Consider the following 17,902-nt stretch of genomic DNA (forward strand, 5'->3'; position numbering starts at 1 on the left):
CAAGTGTAATGTCCCTCAAATCAGGAAATTCAGCAAGATTTATTATTTGATAAACATATTAATCACACATAGCAAAAAGGTTTTTGAGTTTGGGCAAAACAGAGATAGGGGTTAATTAGGATATTTTAGTTTTCGGGAGATAAAAGTAGCATGGTAGACGTCTCCAAAGGGCTGTTGTGAAGATCATAGAGAAGGCAGCAACAAAGTTATTAGTCACAGATTCAACAGACATTTAATATGTACTTATTGTGTACCAAACATTATGCTATATGCTTTAAGTGGATTCTTAATCTTCATAATAATCTTGTGAAGAATGTCTTGTTTCTATTTTACTGATGCAGAACTTGAAGCTCAAAAAAGTAAATTAACTTACCCAAGACCACGTTTAGACTAAAGTCATTAATGTTGTGGGTTCATATTCATGTGATTCTAAGACCCTATGTAATAAACTGGCCTTCTATACCATATATATATATAAAAGCACTCTATAAATCATAAAGTGATTTTTATATGATCATCACCATAACCATCAACATCATTTAAAACACTAAAAGTCAGGAAACTTGTATTTTAATTCTAGCCTGGCCAGTTAGCTGCATGATCTTGAACAAATTAGTTGCCCTCTCTTCACCTCTAGACACTCTGTCATTTGAGCAGTTTGGAACTAAACGCTCTCTAAGGACCCTTTGAGATCTCATATTCTAGAAGTTTCTCATTCTATGAAATCTATTCCCTCTGTCTTGGCTGAGCGTTCTTGCTAATATGATTCACTAGCCATGAAGAGTTTTGTTCACTGACCTCATCCATAAAAGGGCCAAGGAGGTAGCAAATAAAAGCAAACAATAAACAAATGGTAGATGTGTAAAATAAACTTCAGGTCTTTGGCATGCTCTATGTCTTCAGCCTAGTTAGTGTATCATCTCTTTTGAGCTTTTCTTCATTTTTTTGTTTTTCATTGTACTTTATACCATGTTAAAGTACACGTTATATGTTTCAATATACAGAATTTCAGGTATCTCACACTTTGTCACCTATGAGTAAGATGAGAATGTTTTTAAAGCTTTCTGTTCTCCCCAACAGTGAATTTCTCAAAATGAAAATATCTGGAAATAAGTCAGAATTTTTAAAAAGAATTTTGTGTAACTGTTTACAAAGTTATAACCAAACACTGTAGCTAAAACATTCAGCCAGGCATGGTGGCTCATGCCTATAATCTCAGCATTTTGGGAGGCTGAGGCAGGTAGATAACCTGAGGTCAGGAGTTTGAGACCAGGTTGACCAACATGGTGAAATCCCATCTCTACTAAAAATACAAAAATTTGCCGGGTATGGTAGCGCATGCTTGTAATCCCAGCTACTTGAGAGGCTGAGGTGAGAGGATCACTTGAACCTGAGAGGTGGAGGCTGCAGTGAGCAAAGATTACACCACTGCACTCCAGCCTGGGTGACAGAGCGAGACTCTGTCTCAAAAAAAAAAAAAATAATGTGGATATTTACTGGGCAGCTACTCTGTGGCTACTAATGCGGTGATCTAAAGAGGAATAAGACGCATCCTTACCCTTGTCTCCCATGCATCTCCTCCCCCAATCCCAATCCCAAACTGTGCTCCAGCCTCAATAAACTGTCTCCAGTTCTCTAGGCCTTGGGGCACTTAAAATAGCAGCCCAGGGACAAAAGAAGACAAACTTGAATTTACTGAAAAAATCCCATATTGACCAGGATTACCCAGAGTTGACTAAAACTTACATTTCTATCACTGGCCAGATGGGGGCTTGATGTTGAAACCAAATTCAGAATTAAAAAATTATATATTTTCACACTTGAGGTTAACCCCCAATTTTTTATCTGGTAGTTATATCTTGGCACGGAGCCAGGCATGGTTCAGTTAAAAGCAGGTAAACCTTGCTGAAAACTGAGAAGCCCAGAACCTCTTAGAAGTAGACATAGAGGAGGCAGAGAGAGTCACTAAGAAGAGTTCCAATGCTGGTTTGACCGAGAGAACAAACTGGAGAACATAACAAGGCTCAGGAGTCCACTGAAAGCAGGTCCAAGTCTTATGCTCTTCTCTAACCCTTGTCTCTAGAACAGGAACTGGCAAAAGCAGGTTCTCAGTGGTAAGGGCACTGAATACGTGAACACAGAAACAGAAACTGAAACATCACTAGAAATGTGGGCAGTAGAATCCAGAGGAGGAAGAAGCATGTTCTGGGAAAAGAGAAGCAGATTTCTTTCAGTAATGCAGGCAGAGAGACCACATGCAACCCAGAAGCCTTCCAGTGGGCAGGCGGGCTCCAGCCACTGGTCTGAGGTGTGGTAAGACTCTGGTCTATGAGAGGGGGCTACATAAAAGCAGGACAGGGTCCACTCCTGGGTGGGATCTGAGACTACAGGCAGGTTATCAGGGCAAAGATTGAGACACTGGAAAATTAGCCAAGATCCCAGGGCTAACCGTAGCTAGCACACAAGAGCAGGGCTAGGAACAAAAGATCCCACAGCACTGGCTTTATGCTGGGATGCAGGGGGCCTGGACTTAATGGTAGAGTTCAGAGGCCCTTGGCCATGAGTACAGAAGCAGAAGCTGGCAACCAGGTAGTCCTGACACACATATCACCTCTAGATCACTATTTCCCAGACTCTTCCATTTCATGGACAGGTGAAAACACTGCCTCTTTGTTTATGCACTTGTGCACTTTTAGAAATGGACACACGGGGCTGCCAATTTTTAATAATGTCAAATATGGAAAACTACCATTTACTAAGACTGTCACTTCACACACACGAGAACACTTTAACATACATGTACAAAGAGAATCTCTGAATAGGCCAGGTGTGGTGGCTCACACCTGTAATCCCAGCACTTTGGGAGGCCGAGGCGGGTGGATCACGAGGTCAGGAGATCGAGGCCATCCTGGGTAACACGGTGAAACCCCGTCGCTACTAAAAATACAAAAAATTAGCCGGGTGCAGTGGCGGGCACCTGTAGTCCCAGCTACTCGGGAGGCTGAGGCAGAAGAATGGCGTGAACCTAGGAGGTGGAGTTTGCAGTCAGCCAAGATTTACCACTGCACTCCAGCCTCGGCGATAGAGCGAGACTCCGTCTCAAAAAAAAAAAAAAAAAAAAAGAATCTCTGAATAAAGGGAAGTCTTAAAATCTGATTACATTTAGTTTTATGAAAATGGATTGTATCTTCCTCATGTTTTCATATTTTTGTGGACTGATGAAAATTTCTGTAGCTCAGCATTGCAGGTCCCTGTTTTGAAACATCTGCTGCGGACCAGTATCCTCACATTGTGTGCCAGCCTTCCCAGGCAACCCGGTGGGGAGAAGGAAGGGTGGGCAGTTGAGTGCAGCTTGTATCACTTGACCCTCTCCTCTGCTATACTCAAAGTGGCTCCCTCTCAATTGTTTCATAAATTATTCTGTTTCATGTGAGATTTGGTTAAAAAGCAATGCTTTAAAAAAGGTTTGGAAATCACTCCTAGTTTACTGTTGAAGAAACTGAGATAAATCATAACAAAGCTGAAATTTAAAACCAAGACTCTCATTCCCAGCACAGATCCTACAGAGAGAAGACTGTATCTACTGATTTTGTAGAGTTCTGAATCCTACGTAGAGCTACACATAACCGGATGTTTAATCGTAATCAAGATCTTCAGAGGTCCAAGGTGACCTTACCACTAAATACAAAGTTCTAATTCTACCTCTAGCCCAATATTAGAGTTAGACTGGGCTTTGGAATCCAGTCAGGGACCAATTCAACAATCATTTATTATCCTCTTTTAATAGGGATAATCAGAAGCACTCAAAGAACGAAAAAAGTAGGGGGGATCTTATGAGATGTTTGGGAGCCATTCAAAGCTTCTGGCACTGTGGAGTTGGGACGAGATGCTCCCAAGTCTAACAGTCTTTGGGTTTTGGCAGGTAACACTAGACTATCTATGCTGGCTGGCTAGGGTGGTGAGGGGGAGTGTCTGGTATTTAAAAAAAAAAAAAAAAAAAGGCAGAAATAAGGATGAAGACTTAGAACGAAGAGAATAGGGTCAGGTTTCTCCCTGTCTCCTTTTCCTCTTTCAGAGGATTTGGACTTCCCTGAAGTTGGTCAAGGTTGGAGTTTGTTCTAGGACAACAAAGAAATATTTGTGAGGATTTTATGGAGCTCACGTTTGAACTCACGGCCTGTTCTGTGGATGACTAGAACCAGCTGTAAACAAAAAATGACAAGCAAGAGATTGAGGAGGAAGGCCTGATATTTCAGGGTTATTTAAAATAACCTTTTTTTCTTTTTTTTTTTAAAGGAATTAGAATTTCAGATCTGGCTGGAAACTGGTCTGGATATTTATTTTCCTCATTGTCTCTGTGGAAAAAAAGGGTGGGTGATTCAGACAGCAGCCTCCGCCTCTGGGCTGGAGCCTGGGTCAGTCTCCACTCTGTTCTTTCTTCCTTAAGAGAGGAGTCTCAGCCTGGGGAGAAGATGCATATTACCGCCCACATTTGCTTTTGGCTTCCAACAAGGGTTCCCCAGAGGAGTTGGTCTGATTTCAGTTAATAAAACAAAACCCAAAAGGTCAGGGAGGGAATGAGGGAGGAAAAGGCCCTCCCAGGGATGAGAAGACAGAAAGAGTGAGGTCTCTGAGCAAGGCTTCTCCCTGGCTCTCTCTCTCTTTCTTTTCATGGTGGGGGAAGGACCAAGGTCATCAGAATGAATCTGAATGGACTACTTGGCTCTACCACAGTTCTCCCTGCTGTAAGAAACCCAGCTTGAATAAGAGGTCCTGACTTTTAAGGCACCAGTCATTCTCTCTGGAAAGAGCTGTTTGAAGACCCCAGTAACAGTCCTCACTGGATGCTGAAGACTTCCCCAAAAGCATTCCTATGGGTATCGTTTGACCCCAGGTGGGACCCAGGACTTAAAATAATTTGAGCGTTGACTTACTCGGGAAACTTAAGGATTACTAGAAGTTTAAATATTTACCAAATATTTAAAGGGGACAGTCTCACTAAAATTTTAGTAGAGAAAAGGTGGGGAAGAGATAAAGAAGAGTTGGTCAGAACTTTGGGAATTCTTTATTCCATAAGATTAGACATGTGACTACTGTGAAATTCCTGCCAAGGAGTTCGAGAAGGTAAAAAACTAAAATAGTAGAGAAGACAGAGTGGAGGCTTTGGCCTTATTTCAAAATCTCCAAGAGTTACAAAATGGGGCTCTGGTGAGCTAAATTGCCTGAGCTGTAACTCACAGTAGCTTGTAGGTTCCTCTAAGAAGGATCATGTTATCTTGCTAGTTTAGCCATCAGAGATTAATATCAATGTACAGATAGCACTGAGCACTTTGGAAGGCCAAGGCAGGTGGATCACAAGGTCAGGAGATCATTATCATCCTGGCCAACATGGTGAAACCTCGTTTCTACTAAAAATACAAAAATTAGCCGGGCATAGTGGTGTGCGCCTGTAATCCCAGCTACTCGGGAGGCCGAGGCAAGAGAATCGCTTGAACCCGGGAGGTGGAGGTTGCAGTGAGCTGAGATCGTGCCACTGCACTCCAGCCTGGGCAACAGAGCAAGACTTGGTCTTAAAAAAAAAAAAAAAAAGTCAGTTCTCAGTGATTTATAAACCTCTTGCTCCTCCTCTTCCTTCTTGCTGGCCATTTTGTGACTTAGAAGCAGCCATGGTAAACAGCTCTGTGACAATGGGTTGGGAAAAGTGAGGAGTCAGAGGACACAGCCATAGATGGGAGTCAAAAGCCTTGGATTCTAGGCCCTGCCACTCTGCTTTCTGGCATCATCACTTAATGCCTTTAAGCCTTAGTTTCCTTGCTTTTGCAATAGGAATGATATTATCAGCCCCTACCTATCTCACTTTGTTTCCTCATGCTTAAATGAGACTGCATAAGTGTTGTGTAGACTATAAAGTTCTGTAAAAACACCAAATATTTAAACTATATCCTGTTCATCTTGTCCTACAGACATAAAAATCATCACTACTATTGCTACGACCACTACAAGGAAAAAGTGAAGTGAGCAGCTACTGTTCACAATGTGTACCTGTACATTCTCCAAGCTTTACCTGTGCAACCTCCCAACAACGCTGTGAGGAGCATCATCTCCATTTTACAGACGATAAAACCTCCAAGAGGGAAAGTTATTTATTCAACATCAATAAGGCAAATAAGTAGCAAGGTTGAGACTCAAGTGCAGCTAGTTGCCTTTCGGAGTCCCTGCGATAGTGGCTGTGCAGGCCCTAGAATAGCTACTGAATAAATGGAGGAGGCAGGAAATAAAAGGAAAAGAGAAGTCGCAGCTTTGAGAATTCAAAAGGGGTGATGGCTTTCCTAACAGGGGTTGACTCCTGAGCACATGAATAATTCATCAAAGCTCTCTACTGAGAGATGGCTCTTTTTGTGTGTAGTACATCTGGTCAGGGATAGCTGCCCACGACTGAGCCACAAATGTGAGGACTTGGATCCGCCTGCCTGTAAACACAGCTCAGAGCAGCTCTCTGCTTCCTTACTCTGAGGACTGACAGCTATTTTGATTCCAAGAGGCAGGTGAGGTTCTTTCATTTGTACACACAAAATAAGCAAAAATAAATCCTACATATATGATATAGAATCTTGATATGTGTTCCTGAAACTGCTTTTCCTTCTAGAACATCATTCCTGGTTTCCTTTTGGAATGAGTTCTCTATCAAGAGATTGTTTCCTCCAAACTTATGTCGATTTCAAACTCACTTTCACTCCTGGTCTGGTCTTGAGCCTGCAGGTTTTATCCTACACATTTTTGGTTGGAATATGTGAAGACTGGAAGGTGGCAGTAGAAATAAGAATCTGGAGGTGGCAAGAAGGATGAAAAAACAGTCTCCATCTGCCACAAACCTCTTCTAGCTGAAAGTACACATATAAGTTTTTATATGAGTCCTATCACAACTCTTTAAAAAAAAAAAAAGTAGTCAGGCACAGTGGTTCATACTTGTAATCCCAGCACTTTGGGAGGCCAAGGCGGGTGGATCACTTGAGCCCAGGAGTTTAAGACAAGCCTGGGTCATATGGTTTGGCTGTGTCCCCACCCAAATCTCATCTTGAATTCCCACGTGTTGTGGGAGGGATCCAGTGGGAGGTAATTGAATCATGGAGGCAGGTCTTTCCTGGGCTTTTCTCGTGAGAGTGAATAAGTCTCTTGAGATCTGATGGTTTTAAAAAGAGGAGTTCCCCTGCACAAGCTCTCTCTCTTGGCCTGCTGCCATCCATGTAAGACATGATTTGCTCCTCCTTGCCTTCTGCCATCATTGTGAGGCCTCCCCAGCCACATGGAACTGTAACTCCACTACGTCTCTTTTTTTTTTTTATTTTGTAAATTGCCCAGTCTTGGGTATGTCTTTATCAGCAGTGTGAAAATGGACTAATACAGAAAACTGGTCCCAGTAGAGTGAGGTGCTGCTGAAAAGATAACTGAAAATATGGAAGTGACTGGAACTGGGTAACAGGCAGGGGTTGGAACAGTTTGGGGGGCTCAGAAGAAGACAGGAAAATGTGGGAAAGTTTGGAACTTCCTAGAGATTTGTGAATGGCTTTGACAAAAATGATGATAGCGACATGGACAATAAAGTCCAGGCTGAGGTGGTCTCAGACGGAGATGAGGAACTTGTTGGAAACTGGAGCAAAGGTGACTCTTGTTATATTTTAGCAAAGAGGATGGAAGCATTTTACCCCTGCCCTAGAGATTTGTGGAACTTTGAGCTTGAGAGAGATGATTCAGGGCATCTCGGGGAAGAAATTTCTAAGAAGCAAAGCATTTAAGATGTGACTTGGGTGCTGTTAAAGGCATTCAGTTTTATAAGGGAAGCAGAACAAAAAGTTTGGAAAATCTGCAGCCTGACAATGCAATAGAAAAGAAAATCCCATTTTCTGAGGAGAAATTCAAGCTGGCTGCAGAAATTTGCATAAGTAAGGAGGAACCAAATGTTAATCCCCAAGACAATGGGGAAAATGTCTCCAGGCCATGTCAGAGGTCTTCACAGCAGTGCTTCCCATTACAGGCCCAGAGGCCTAGGAGGAAAAAATGGTTTTGTGGGCCGGGCCCAGGGTCCCTCTGCTGTGTGCAGCCTGGGGACTTGGTGCCCTGTGTCCCAGCCACTCCAGCCGTGACTAAAAGGGGCCAAGGTATAGCTTGGGCTGTTGCTTCAGAGGGTGGAAGCCCCAAGCCTTGGCAGCTTCCATGTGTTGAGCCTGCAGGTGCACAGAAGTCAGGAATTGAGGTTTAGGAACCTCCACCTAGATTTCAGAGGATGTGTGGAAGTCTGGAAGCCCAGGCAGAAGTTTGTTGCAGGTGTGGGGCCCTTATGGAAAACCTCTGCTAGGGCAGTGCAGAAGGGAAATGTGGGGTCAGAGCCCCCACACAGAGTCCCTTCTGGGGCACTGCCTAGTGGAGCTGTGAGAGAAGGGCCACCATCCTCCAGACCCCAGAATGGTAGATTCCCTGACAGCTTGCACTGTGTGCCTGGAAAAGCTGCAGACATTCAATTCTAGCCCATGAAATCAGCCAGAAGAGAGGCTATACCCTGCAAAGCTATAGGGGTGGAGCGCCCAAGGCCGTGGGAGCCTACCTCTTGCATCAGTGTGACCTGAATGTGAAACAGGGAGTCAAAGGAGATCATTTTGGAGCTTTAAGATTTGACTGCCCCACTGGATTCTGAACTTGCATGGGGCCTGTAGCCCCTTTGTTTTGGCCAATTTCTCCCATTTAGAATGGCTGTATTTACGCAATGCTTGTATCCCCATTGTATCTAGGAAATAACTAACTTGCTTTTGATTTTACAGGCTCATAGGTGGAAGGCCTTGCCTTGGATAAGACTTTGTACTGTGGACTTTCGAGTTGATGCTGTAATGAGTTAAGACTTTGGGGGACTGTTCGGAAGGCATGATTGGTTTTAAAATGTGAGGACATGAGATTTGAGAGAGGGCAGGGGCGGAATGACATGGTTTGGCTGTGTCCCCATCCAAATCTCATCTTGGATTCCCCCATGTTTTTGGAAGGACCTGCTGGGAGGTAAGTGAATCATGGGGCAGGTCCTTCCCAGGTTGTTCTCATGATATCTGACGGTTTTAAAAAGAGGAGTTTCCCTGTAAGAGCTCTCTCTCTTGGCCTGCTGCCACTGATGTAAGACATGACTTGCTCCTCCTTGCTTTCTGCCATGGTTATGAGGCCTCCCCAGCCATGTGGAACTGTAGGTCCATTAAACCTCTTTTTTTTTTGTAAATTGCCCAGTCTCAGGTATGTTTTTAACAGTAGTATGAAAATGGACTAATACATTGGGCAATATAGGGAGACCATGTCTCTACAAAAATTAAAAAATTTAGCTGGGTGTAGTGGTGCACACCTGTAGTCCCAGTTACTTGGAGGCTGAGGCGGGAGGATCACTTGAGACTGGGAGGCCATGACTGTGCCAGTGCACTCCAGCCTGGGCACTGACAGACAGAGAGACAAATGAGAGAGAAAGACAGACAGAAAGGAGGACAGATGAACAGATGGAAGGAAGGAAAGAAAGGAAAACAGGGAGTATCTGCTTGAAAGAGGCTCCACATACGATGAAGCCTCTACAGGAGCAAACCAGGGGCAGGGACACTGGATTGAACAACTCCAGGGGATATCCCTACGCAGAAAACAATGTGAATAGTCCTTTGGGAAATGTGCAACTTGAGGTGCTGCCAGTGGGTTCTATGTCTGTCTGGATGCATCTATGGAGAAGCAGAAGCATGGGGTGAGAACAGAAAGTATTTCATCTCTATTTTATAAAAGGAAGTTGAGACTTTATTAAGTGACCTGCTCATGTAATCACAGAGTGGTGATTTGAACTCAGACATCCTTGTCCCCAGTGTACAGACTAACCAATAGAGCCTGATGACTGGATTAAAGCCCTTGAAATTACTAAATTAGGAATATTCCAGACCAAGGACTTTGGCAATATGGGTTAGTAAGGAGAGAGAACCTCAGCCTGCCATAGGGACCCCTGGTGGGTTCTTCCAGTACGATGCAGTCTAAAGGGGCAAAAATATCCACACCTGTTTCTGGCAGATGCTTATATTCCAGGAGAACAGGGACAAAAACACAGCACATTATAATGCAAAGTCAGGCCTGGGTTAGACTAGAATCCCAACTCTCCCATCTTCTAGCTGTGTGACCTTGGGTAAAATCGTTGCTGTTTCAAACGATTACTGTGACTTTTTAGTGGAAATTTATGTAAAGTCTCAACTTTCACAGAACAGATGCTCAATACATAGCTGCGATTATTTCTTTTTGTGGCCACCAAGGGTTAGGTTGTCTTCACCTAAGGCAGGTGCTGACATGAAGACTCAGGTGACTAGATTGTTCTCAACAGGCTCCAGTAAAAGGAAAGCAGTGTTGCATTAAGGAAGAGTTACTGGGGCTGATAAGAGTTGGGTAGCCCTTCTGAACCCAGCCAAGGACGGGGAGTGGGTAGATGGAGAAGATTTTTAGTCCTGGGGAGTTATAAAAGTGCTAGGCCGGGAAGAAAAAGTACTCAATTTCATCATTTGAAAAGTGGAAATAAAGGTGATAAAGTGATTAAATGAAATAGGCTACTAAGCAAAAGAAAGCAGTCAAATGTTAACTTTCTGTTTCTCCTCAGATCCCAATTCTCAGTTAAAAAAAAAAACACTGAATGAATTATTAAGTTTTAATTTTTTACCTGAAGGTTTTACAGATATAATGCAGTTTTAAGAGAGCCACTAAATTAAAACATAACCCATCATGTGACTGAATCTTTTAACATACCAGATTCTCCTCTGAGATAGAAGAAAAGCCAATTGTTTTCAACAGAAGGATCTCACAAATAACCTTAAACCTCTATCACAGACGATATTCTTGCTCTGATAATTAAAACACTAGACATCTAATAAAATAATTCCTTTAAAAAGGCTTAAGAATATAGATGCATATGTGTATATACATATTTGTGTGTGTATATATATATTAAAACACACACAGAGATATATATATATATATTATATATTACAGGCGTGAGCTATCACGCCTGTAATCCCAGCACTTTGGGAGGCCGAGGTGGGCGGATCACTTGAGGTCAGGAGCTTGACGCCAGCCTGGACAACAGGGTGAAACCCTGTCCCTATTAAAAATACAAAAATTAGCCAGGCATGGTGTTGCCTGTCTATAATCCCAGCTACTCGGGAGGCTGGGGCAGGAGTATTGCTTGAACCTGCAAGGTGGAAGTTGCAGTAAGCCAAGATCGTGCCACTGCACTCTAGCCTGGACGACAGAGCAAGACTCCGTCTCAAGAAAAAAAAAAAAAAAAAGAAGAAGAAAAGAATATATTTCCTACCCAAGTGTAGTGGTGCATGCCTGTAGTCCCAGCTACTTGGGAGGCTGAGGTGGGAACACTGCTTGAGCCCAGGAGTTCGAGGCTGCAGTGAGCTGTATTATGCCACTATACCCCAGCCTGGGTGACAGGGCTCACAAGACCCTGCCTCTTAAAAAATACAGCTCACTGCAGTCTAGAACTCCTGGGCTCAAGCGATCTTCCTGTCTTAGCCTCCCAAGTAGCTGGGATTACAGGCTAGGAAATATATTATTTGATAAGGCTATTGACAAAATACTCAATTACTTGTCACCCTCTAATACTCCCCTCCTTAGGGAGGCCTAAGCTGGTGGTGTATGTGTTGCTAATCTTGGTGATTCCTGTTACAGCATGACTCTGTGACTATCTGGTTGCATGCCTGTCCCCTCCTCTAGGCTATGATGTCTGAGCACTCAGACTCTACTGTTCATCTTTGTAGCCTCATTGGTTATGACAGGAACTTGCATAAAATGAATACCCCATAAGGTTTGCTGAATGAATGATGTGTGAATGAACACAGGAATCTTGCTACCAAAGAAAGCAAGCCCAGATAATGTAGTTTCCACATTTTCATTGTACTGAAGTCCTAACAGTAAAAGGATTCAGACATATCTTTTAAATATGTGATTTTTATTTTAATTAATTAATTAATTAATTTATTTATTTTTGAGATGGAGTCTCGCTCTGTTGCCCAGGCTGCAGTGCAGTGGCACAATCTTGGCTCACTGCAAGCTCCGGCCTCCTGGGTTCATGCCATTCTCCTGCCTCAGCCTCCCGAGTAGCTAGGACTACAGGTGCCCGCCACCACGCCTGACTAATTTTTTGTATTTTTAGTAGAGACAGGGTTTCACCGTGTTAGCCAGGATGGTCTCGATCTCCTAACCTCGTGATCTGCCCACCTCGGCCTCCCAAAGTGCTGGGATTACAGGCATGAGCCACCACGCCCGGCCTAAATACGTGATTAAGAAAGATATCTGCACTGAGTCATTTTTGCCACATCTCAAGAATATATTTTCTTGATGAGAACACCTCTAATCCCACAAGAAAATAATTCAGTTAAAAGCCATTTGGTTTTTAGTTACATTTTCCCCTCATCATACCTATTTCTTAAAAAGCTGAGGTACTTCTTGGACCCATTTCTCACATTGTTAGAGTAGGTGGTTAGGCAGACATGAGCAGGGCAGGAGAGGCTCCTGCCCCCATCCCACCAGGAATGTCAGGCAACCATCAGGTGAGAGTCAGGCGGTTAAACTCTCTAAAATAACAACTGGTTGCAGCTGGTGCTGGAGAAAGACGGTCTCCCACTCGATAGAAAACACCTGAAACTGGTGATCAGCAGCTTTCTGATAAGATCTCAGGAGACAGGCAAGTGGGCTCAAGCATGCACACTATGAGGCAAAATGGTAGTTTAACTGGTATTTGGCTTTCCTCTAGGAACACTTGACTGGTAAAAGAACACCTCAAATGGACATGTGTACAGCTTTAGTAAACACGGGCTGTGCATGCAGCCTGTCCTAAGTGCTGACAGGCCACTGCATGTGCAGATAGCCCTCTCCAAGGGAAGAATCAGGAGAGAAGGGACACAACCCCCTGGAAGCATGCCAATATATAAAACTCCAGATCAAAGGTCAAACAGAGCACTGAAATCTCTCAAGATGCCCGCTTGGCCCTCTTCCAAGTGTTCTTTACTTCCTTTTGTTCCTGCTCTAACACTTTTTAATAAACTTTGACCCCTCTTCTAAAACATGCCTCAGTGTCTCACTCTGCCTTATGCCCTTTGGCTGAATTCTTTCTTCTGAGGAGGCAAGAATTGATGTTGCTGCAGATCCAGATAGATTTGCCACTGCTAACAACATTTATGAAAGCTTTGAGACTGGTGTGTTTGTGAAGTTTTTCTCCCCCTGCTTTTTTTTTTTTTTTTTTTTTTTGAGGCGGAGTTTCACTGATGTTGCCCAGGCTAGAGTGCAGTGGCATGGTCTCGGCTCACTGCAACCTCTGCCTTCCGGGTTCAAGCGATTCTCCTGCCTCACCCTCCCAAGTAGCTGGGATTACAGGCGCCCATCACCATGCCTGGTTAATTTTTGTATTTTTAGTAGAGACGGGGTTTCACCATGTTGGCCAGGCTGGTCTTGAACTCCTGATCTTAGGTGATCCACCTTCCTCGACCTCCCAAAGTGTTGGGATTACAGGCGTGAGTCACTGTGCCCAGTCTGCTTTTCTGTTTGTTTTTTGAGACAGGGTCTCCCTCTGTCACCCAGGCTAGAGTGCAGTGGTGCAGATCTCGTCTCTCTGCAATCTCTGCCTCCTGAGTTCAAGCAATTCTCTCGCTTCTGCCTCCTGAGTAGCTGGGAATACAAGTGCACGTCACCACAGCCTAATTTTTGTATTTTTAGTGGAGACAGGGTTTCACCATATTGGTCAGGATGGTCTCGAACTCCAGGCCTCAGGTAATCTGCCTGCCTCAGCCTCCCAAAGTGCTGGGATTACAGGCATGAAACACCGTGCCCAGCTCCCCGGCCTTTTAATTCGTTTCTTATTCCCCACTCCCAACTTTGTTTTTTTTTTTTTTTTTTGGACACAGGGTTTCGTTCTGTCATCCAGGCTGGAGTGCAGTGGTGCGATCACAGCTCACTGCAACCTTGAATTGCTGGCATCAACCAATCCTCCTACCTCAGCTTCCCTAGTAGCTGGGATTACAGGCATGCTACCGTGCCCAGCTAATTTTTATTTTTTATCAAAATAAAAATGTTACAGTGAACTATGATTGTGTCACTGCACTCTAGTCTCGCTATGTTGCCCTGGCTGGGGCGCCTTCCCTCCCCCACTTTTTTTCACTGAACATGCATTGCTTTCCATCAGGAATAAAATAAAGGAAAAAAACAAAAACAATCTCCATGAAACCTATAAATGACAAAGTTTTGGGGAAAACAGGAAATTCCACTGAGGAAGCAAGAAGATTATACCAAAGAACTTAATAAATAGGGGCTCATTATCCTTCCCCAAGGAAGATAAAAATCACAGAATTCCTAGGTTAGGACATCTAGTTCAGGAATGACTGGCTACATAATTTGCAGAGCACAGTGTAAAATGAAAATGCAGAACTTCCTGTTAAAAAAACTATTAACAACTTCAAGATAGTAATAGTGGAGTGTTAAACCAAGTGCAAGGCCTTCTAAGGATGGGGCTCTTTGTGACTCCACAGTTCACATGTCCATGAAGCTGGTCCTATGTCTAGGGGCTCCCTAACCTGGCTGGTCCTCAGAATCACCTAAAGGAACTTTTTTAAAAAGAATGAGACATAATTCACATGCCATAAATTTCAGCATTTTAAAGTGTAAAATACAGTGGTTTTTAGTATACTCATGAAAGCATACAAATATCACTAACTCCAGAACATTTTTACCACTCTAAAAAGAAACCCCATACTCATAAGCAGTCACTTCCCATACCGTCACTCTCAGTCACCACCAATGTACTTTCTGTGTCTGTGGATTTGCCTACTCTGAACCTTCATACAAGTGGAATCATAAAAAGATGGTTCTCTGTCTTCTTTCACTTAACATATGTTTTCAGTACTTCATATCATTTTATGGCTTAGTAATATATATGTATATACCATATTTGATTTATTGATGGATATTTGGGTCGTTTCCACTTTTTGGCTATTATGAATAATACTGCTGTGAACATTCTTGTACAAGTGTTTGTGTGAACATGTTTTGGGAATATGCCTAGGAGTAGAATTGCTAGGTCAGTTCTACTGCCCCAGAAAAAACTCTGCTCTTCAACCATCCCAGAGAGTTTGAGATGAGCCTAAACAAATGTTAAGGAGCATTTCTACAATTTAACACTCATTTCAAAAAGGTGAGCTACTCTTTTGTGAAGATTATCAAAACCCAAACATAAATCACTGTTTCCTTTTATCTGTCCCCTCCCAAGTAAACATAAATGAACACTGAATCATCAATAATCATCAGAAAGAACACGCACAAACAAGGGTCAAGTGTGACTGTGCAGGATGGCCTGAAATGGGCTAGGACAGACAGAGATGAAGCAGAGAACGGACCAAGGTGAGACCTTCCCTATGGGATGGGTGACGGGTAATGGGACACAGAGTGCTGGACAGCACAGGGAAGAGAGAAAGCAGGAGGGATGAGGAACGGCAGCGGTGTTGAGGCACCTAAGGAAACACCACAAATACCTTTAGCTTTATCACAACCCCAACACTTTTTTTTTGGTTTCCTGTTAGAGCATACTTAGGGCCAGGTGTCCCTCTAATATTTGGCCAACCCCTTCACACTCTTTACCCTTTATCTATGAACCCTCTTCCAACAGGAAACCTTAGCTAGAGCCTGCTCTCAATGCTCCAGGAATCCAAGGGCCTCGCCTCAACCCCCTGTGAGAAAGATCTGTGTGTGTTCTCATACCTGTGCTCTCCTCAGCCTGATTGAAGCCACAGATCTGGCAGATGCTCTGGACCCACTTATTCATGTCCTCTTCTGTCTCAGCCACCAGGTAAAAGGTGCGTTCGCTGGTCTTGATGTCAAACACAAAACTATCCTGCAGCTCCTTCTTGTTAAAGGTCAGGCCTGCATCTACCTGCTCACAGAAGTTCAGGTTGATGATCCGCAGAGGCTTCTTGGAGTGATCATTCTTGTAGTATTCCAGAACATCTGGGTCACCGCTCATCCGGCCACTCCGCAGGATAAACCAGCGTTTCTTCCAGGCCTAAATCACATCAGGAAGGGGTAAGAAGAGGGGGAAGAAGTCATTAGTTATTTCAAAGCTTTTTTCTTTCAGAGACAGGTCTTGCCCTGTTGCCCAGGCTAGAGTGCAGTGGCACAATCAAAGCTCACTGCAATCTTGAACTCCTGGGCTCAAGCGATCCTCCCACCTCAGCCTCCCAGGTGGCTGGGACTACAGACACACATCACCACGCCCAGCTAATTAAAACATTTTTTTGTAGAGACAAGGTCTTGCTGTGTTGCCCAGGCTGGTCTCAAGAGATCCTCCCAACTCAGCCTCCTAAAGCGCTGGGATTGTAAGTATGAGCCACTGTGCCTGACCTTAATGCATTTTTTTTTTTTTTTTTTGAGATGGAGTTTCACTCTTGTTGCTCAGGCTGGAGTGCAATGGCATGATCTTGGCTCACCGCAACTTCTGCCTCCAGGGTTCAAGCAATTCTCTTGCCTTAGCCTCCTGAGTAGCTAGGATTACAGGCATGTGCCACCACACCTGGCTAATTTTGTGTTTTTAGTAGAGACAGGGTTTCTCCACACTGGTCAGGCGGGTCTCAAACTCCTGACCTCAGGTGATCCTCCTGCCTCGGCCTCCCAAAAGTGCTGGGATTACCGGCATGAGCCACCATGCCCAGATGACCTTAAAGCTTTTAATAGGTCCTCAGATATCATAGGTTAAAGACGGGGACTGTGGGACCTGCAGGTGCCACATGACCTGTCCCCCTTTCAGGTTTCCCAAGTTTCAAAAATGGAGGACTATTTTAGAATGCATGTTTGTGCAGCATCTCACATGTAAACAGAGTCTTATCACTATAAAGTAAGATGTGGCATTCTCACTGTTTAGATCAGGAAGTTAGATGATGACACTTTAGAGCAACTATTTCTTTAGGCTAGAATACAGATCCAAACTCATAGCATTTTTAGGCAAGGGAGAACTTGCAAAGCCATAATCAGTTTATCCATGGGGACCCCCACTAAGGCAGGGTGAGTTGAAGTAACAATGTTACACACAGTAAGTAGCAGAAAAACAAGTGTTCTAACTTTTTAGTACAACCTGCTTTTAACCAAAACATGATGTCTTAGAAGAATCACAGAGAAACCGCTCTAAAAACATGTAACCTCAGGATTATATTTCCTGTCTTGTTCACTGGTGTTTCCTTAGTCCTTATGATAACGTCTAGTACCTTACTAAGCTTTCAATATGTATTACTGAATGAGTAAACTCCTTATACCATTCCATAACACAGAATTGAACACGTGATTACATATTCTCTCAAGTTGTCTTCTATATTCCATCTCTTCAACAAGACTGAGTAATCTGTAAGCAGACATTGCACAAAGACTACATATAACAGAAACCTGGGTTCAGCCTATGCTTTACCATTGACTTGCTGTGTGAATTTTTTTTTTTTTTTTTTTTTTGAGACGGAGTTTCGCTCTGTCTCCCAGGCTGGAGTGCAATGGCATGATCTTGGCTCACTGCAACCTCTGCCTCCTGGGTTCAAGCGATTTATCCTGCCTCAGCCTACGGAGTAGCTGGGATTACAGGTGCCCACCAACACACCAGGCTGATTTTTGTATTTTTAGTAGAGACAGGGCTTCACCATGTTGGCCAGGCTAGTCTCAAACTCCTGACCTCAGGTGATCCACCTGCCTCAGCCTCCCAAAGTGCCTGGGATTACAAGTGTGAGCCACTGCGTACGCCCGGCACTGTGTGATTTTTGATTAAGTCATTTTACCTCTTTAAATCCTGCCTCATCTATATAATGAAAATCACTACCACCACCACCATCTG

General features: G+C 43.6%; 2 protein-coding genes across 4 annotated transcripts in view; one reads left to right on the plus strand and one right to left on the minus strand.

Annotated features, from left to right (window-relative positions):
* The window catches only part of USP35 (ubiquitin specific peptidase 35), an 82,995-nt gene extending 76,930 nt beyond the window's left edge, over positions 1-6,065 (plus strand). Inside the window, exon 11 of the mRNA XM_058446261.1 lies at positions 5,964-6,065. Coding sequence (XP_058302244.1) covers positions 5,964-5,969 — 6 coding nt within the window. The 3' untranslated portion in view covers positions 5,970-6,065. The remainder of the gene's footprint in view (positions 1-5,963) is intronic.
* Positions 1-17,902, minus strand: part of GAB2 (GRB2 associated binding protein 2) — a 199,583-nt gene that overhangs the window by 50,576 nt on the left and 131,105 nt on the right. For all 3 annotated transcript variants that reach the window (XM_032167025.2, XM_058446263.1, XM_058446262.1), the window contains exon 2: positions 15,796-16,096. In XM_032167025.2, the coding sequence (XP_032022916.1) occupies positions 15,796-16,096 (301 nt within the window). The remainder of the gene's footprint in view (positions 1-15,795; positions 16,097-17,902) is intronic.

Source organism: Hylobates moloch, unplaced genomic scaffold (genome assembly GCF_009828535.3).
Source record: "Hylobates moloch isolate HMO894 unplaced genomic scaffold, HMol_V3 SCAFFOLD_11, whole genome shotgun sequence".
Lineage (NCBI taxonomy): Eukaryota > Metazoa > Chordata > Mammalia > Primates > Hylobatidae > Hylobates > Hylobates moloch.